This window comes from Gavialis gangeticus, unplaced genomic scaffold (assembly GCF_001723915.1).
Source record: "Gavialis gangeticus isolate Ggan-Ray unplaced genomic scaffold, GavGan_comp1, whole genome shotgun sequence".
NCBI classification, from domain to species: domain Eukaryota; kingdom Metazoa; phylum Chordata; order Crocodylia; family Gavialidae; genus Gavialis; species Gavialis gangeticus.
In genome coordinates this window covers 58,651,816-58,656,835 of record NW_017729031.1, presented here as the reverse complement: position 1 = coordinate 58,656,835, position 5,020 = coordinate 58,651,816, and the positions used below count along the sequence as shown (strand labels likewise).

At 47.8% G+C, this 5,020-nt stretch overlaps 1 protein-coding gene across 8 annotated transcripts in view; it reads right to left on the bottom strand.

The window, feature by feature from the left end:
- Window positions 1–5,020, bottom strand: part of HOXD3 (homeobox D3) — a 40,570-nt gene that overhangs the window by 3,936 nt on the left and 31,614 nt on the right. For all 8 annotated transcript variants that reach the window (XM_019522974.1, XM_019522973.1, XM_019522972.1 and 5 more), the window contains 2 exons: window positions 4,730–4,813; window positions 1–277 (listed from right to left, as the gene is read on the bottom strand). The exon at window positions 1–277 is cut by the window's left edge and continues 229 nt beyond it. In XM_019522974.1, coding sequence (XP_019378519.1) covers window positions 1–222 — 222 coding nt within the window. In that variant the 5' untranslated portion in view covers window positions 223–277; window positions 4,730–4,813. The remainder of the gene's footprint in view (window positions 278–4,729; window positions 4,814–5,020) is intronic.

Below are 5,020 nucleotides of genomic sequence, written 5' to 3'. Positions count from 1 at the left end.
CGGGGCGCGGAGGGGCGCGGCGCCCTGCACGGAGCAGGCGGAGCCGGGGTAGTCGGGGTCCAGCGCGGCCGCGGGGTAGGGCTGGTGCGCCGAGCCGTAGCCGTAGGCGTCGGCTTTGCCGTAGCTGTAGCCCCCGAAGAGCCCCGCGTTGTCGTAGTAGGCGGCTTTCTGCATGTCGCGCTCTGGGATCGCCGAGGCCGGGGCGCCCCGCTCAAATAACATTGACTGCGGCCGCCTCACGTGTCCGGCGCCGGCCGCTCGCTGCCGCGGGACCCACCTGCGGGGACAGGGACACAAAGACACTTTGAGGGAGAGACGGGCCCCGGGCCCGGGCCCGCGCCCGCGCCCCTGCGCCCTGCCGACGCGGACCTCTGCCTCCAGCAACGCCTCTTAGCTGGGCGCACGCAGAGCACGCACATGCACACACCTGCACACGCACACACTCGGGCACACACCCATACGCACGCCTCCGCGCACGAACACTGCGTACACCCGCGCACTTACCCAACACACGTGGACACACCCACACACAAACACAACAAAGGCACGCACGGCACGCATGCATACACACGCACTCACACGCGCATGACACACATGCATATACCCACATGCACACACCCACACACGCACAACACTCATGCTCACACGCGTACCTGCCCGACACGTGCACACCCACGCACACACCCATACAACACACGTGCACACACCTACACCTGCAGACACACACGTAGGACACATGCACACACAACAGACATGCACACACCCACATATGCAGGCCCACACGCACACACAGAAGAAACTTGACTAACAAGTTGCAGTGAACACGGGGCGAGTGAGAAGAAACACGTCCCGGGCCCCTTGTGTCGTGGAATTAGCAGGCGGCGGCGGGCCCTGCGCGGGCCAGGGGGGAGGGGGGGAGGTGTCGGGCTCTGCCTCGATTGTGCCGGAGAATTCGGTGTGTACACACACACACACACACACACACACACACACACCCCCATAGGCACTAGGCACCAGAGCCATCCAGTGCCTGGCTGCTGTGCTATCAGTAAAAAAGCAGACTCCATGGCCCCACGGTATCACTCTCGAATTACCTTAGCTCATTTTTGAAAGCCCAGAGGTTTCTCCATAAGTTCACTCCTCCTCATGCTTTCGTGCCTTTTATCTCTAAATTCCCCTTTCCCGGGATTTGCATAAAACGTGTTGCAAAACCACCTCTCCATGTCTAAACCGCCCTCTTTTCCCCGGTTCCTCAGCTGTATGCCAGTGCTATCATTTATTTTGTTATCCCGGATGTGTATATATATGTATACAGTATAGCTGATGACTGACCTCTGTGTACCGTTTTGGTAGAAAGATTAACCAACATTTCCCTATTTTCCCTCCTTTTTTTTTTCTTAGACACGCATGCGTGCAAGCGTGTGAGAGCCTCACATGACATGATGGATTGAACCAGAATTGGAAACTGAAGAAAACAGAGAAAATTCCATCTCTATTGTAAACCCGGTCTCTCTTTTCCTTTAAAGATTCCTAAGAAGTTAAAGTATAACTAAGACTATTCAGTAACTTTAATTTGCACTATAAAGAAAAACTCAGCGGTCCTAACTGCATTCTTTGATGAATTTACTTCTCGAAATCTTCTGCTCAACCTTTCTCCTACTTTCTTCAACCTTTCTCAATCTTCTACTCAACCTTTCTTGTTTGTGATTGTCAATAGAATCGGTCCGAGATGCTGTGTCCCGTTTTACCTCCTATTATAACCCATGCTCTGCTCATTTATTAACATGCGCGCCTTAGTTCAAAGTCCGGATTTTTCCTTTCAAACTGCTGGGTCTAAGAAATGTATCTACACGAAAAGCTTCTGTACATAATCAATATTTTTGTACCGGAAATTGCCCGGGTGCAATGACTTGAAAGCAAATCTTAACTTTATTTTACTCCAACATGGGAACTAGTCTGCGACGTAGCAGCATGCTGTGATGTGGCTCCGGAATGTTTCTAATTGTTTCCTTAGCCTACGTTTCTGTTCATATTTTTGCATCTTTGAATCACACAATCCGGATAAAGTGTCAAACACTTCAGCTGACAATATAATCTGTATCTGAGTAGGTCTCACGTGCTCACTGCCTCTCTTTTATTGTCTCACATCTTAACACATTATAGAAAAGTAGGTCTAAAATATTAAAGCAGTAACTGATAACTGTCATTCTCAGTCAATATTTATACAATGCTGTGGTAATATGCTATGTCAAATTTATTTGCCTGCTCTTCCCCGGTGGTAATTTGCATGACTAAGTAGCACTGGTCTTCTGCCTAAATTCAGCCCAGTTTATATTCTAAGCCAAGGCAACTCCAATTCGAGGTGACTTCAAATTCTTTATCTTGTCAGTTTATCTGAAATACAGCTTAACCAGAAGGGCTCTTTTCTCTGCTCAGCACCAGCATGGAGACACTCTGGGAAGCTGGCAGGGGGAGAAAAATTAGCTGTCTCCTCCCCGAAGAAACCAACAAACAGGGGTCTAACGTGTTTGAAAAATCGCGGACTTCTGATGTGTGGTGAGAAAGTATGATGCTTCGGAGAAGGTTAGCCACAGCTTAAGTGTATTTCATAATGTGTTTTTTTTTAAATAATCAACTCCAGTCATAATTTTCTATCTTGATCATTTATATTTTCAGTAACACTGTGGCATCCTGTTATGACAACACAGCATTGTGCAGACAGGCCATGTGAAATATAGTTCCCCCAAAGCATATACAGACTCTTAAGAGAGAGTATCGCTGCAAAACTGTTAAAAAGCCTTATTTCTTTTCTGAAATACCAACTGCTTGTGAACTCTGCTTGAACCTAAAAAGGAGGCAATGGGTCATAAATCACATGGACAATGCTCAACTGTTTGGTGGCTCATCTTTTAAGATCTTGGGGGGAGGCGGGGGGACCTTTACACGTTTTGGCTTTGCATAAGGCTATGTTTTCAGAGGTAACACCAAAGCACAGGCTCAACACTTTTTGGTTTCGCCGGAGCCAATCTCCAGAAAAAGTCACATCCAAATGGTTAGGCAGCGTTGTGGGAGGCGGACTGAAAGGCAACTGGGGCTAGGAAACCACAAAGTATCCGTGTCTGTGTTTCGAATTTCCCTGCCTGCTCTCCAGAAAGGTTAACCTCATCTGAACCGCTATACATTACATATGATAATGGCGCTCTTTGTCCCGTCACAGTTTTCAATGCGCTTCCGAGCTCCCAACCCTTCTCCAGCCCTATCTAGAGATCAGACTGGCTACAAGAGATGCAGGAATTTTAGAGCAAGCAGCAGCCTTTTCCCTACCCACACAGACACGCACCCCACGTGTGCGCCCGAAATGCAAGTAGCTCCCATTTTGACAAGTTCCCAGCCTCACAATTGTATTCGATCCGGCACCCAAACATATTCATATTAAGCAGTTCTCTACTAAAATTTCCACTACACTTAATTCTGCTTAGGATCAATATCTAATATGATACCGAATAAATAAATATAAGGCAGTAAGAGCGGCCAGTGGAGTGGTTATTAAGCAGCCGGAGCTCTCACGGTGCATATCAATGCACCTGTCATTGTGGTTTGTAACAAAATTTATGACTGCTAGTACTATAGCAGTAAACGCTTCAGTAGGGAATGAAAAGGCAAACACTTCCCAAGACCCAACACTTTCAGAAGTGTAAAACAGGCTGCGCGTAGGAGGCAGACCAGCAAAAGAATCCCCTACTCCGCAAATTTGCCTTATTTAAAGCCTGGAAGCGCACATGTATATAAAGTAGCCAAACCAGTTTCTTCCTTTACTGCTTCTCGTCCAGGGCACAGGCAATTTTCCTTCAGGCTGCCAGGGATTTTTTTTTTTAACTGCGTGTCTGTTTTTCTGATTTTATTCGCCCCCACACAAGCCCCTCTCTCCCAATAGTTGGTGGATTTGCTGGAGGACAGTTTACAGGATGGATGGAGAGTCTGCAACTCGAAGACTTCCAGGAAATTAACTTTGAGGAAAAGGGTTTGGGAGGGGAAAGAGCGTGTCTGACATAGTATGCCCATGGCTGCCATTAATGCAGATATGTATGTGTGCTATAGATGGTATCCAAAGCTTGTGTTTTAATAGCTGTCTGACCTGCTTCTCTTACAGTGGTTTTAAGCTCTAAACTCCCGTTACTAGTGTTTCTAAATTTGGATCATAATGAAGCTTTCTCTGCCTGACCGATGCTGACGGTTCTCTTGAGCAAAATAGACGTCTTCCTTAAGCATTGTTTTGGGACTTAACAGTAACATTGTAAGGAAAGCTTTGCTACATCAAAGCAGCAGAAAAAGCCCACCGCCTTTAAAAAGTCAGCTCCAGCTCCCGCTGAAGCCGGAGAGAAATTCCCATTCGAGGAAGCGGAATCGATCTCAATGTGGTTCGGTTAAACGCGGGCTTGCTTTGCCATCGGGTTTAAAAATCTCTAATAACGAGCTACTTCGATGGGGCTGAGCTAGTGCAAGTATTTGCCTTTATGTATGTCTTTGTTTAGCTGCTGCTGTACTAACAGCTCGGGAAGGGTGTGGAGAAGTGGGTCACCGCGATTTGGAAACCGCCGAATGTGCAGTGCCGGGTGCGAGACGCTCCCGAGCGCTTTTGATCTCTGCCCTACCATAAACATTTCGTGGAGGCGGCTGGTGGAGCGACAGAGGGGACAAACGGACGGAAAAGCGAATGCAACAAACTCACCACTCTTATGTTTTTTCTTGAATTTTGACTTTAACTCTTTTTGTAGGATCTTCGGGTTCCTGTGGATAATCCGTTGGGGCGAACCTGAAACAAAAGTGAGAAGTCTCAGTGGAAACTGTTTTGCCTGCGACTTCCTTCTGTGTGAATTTCATAATAAATGCACGCCCTGCTGTAGCAAAACCCTCTGCCTCTCGCTCTACATCGGAGTCTACCGAGAACAGGGGCTGCGCTAGCGGTGCTTTACTAGAAGCCTTTTTTTGTTGCTGTTTTTTTTTTTGGGGGGGGGGGGGG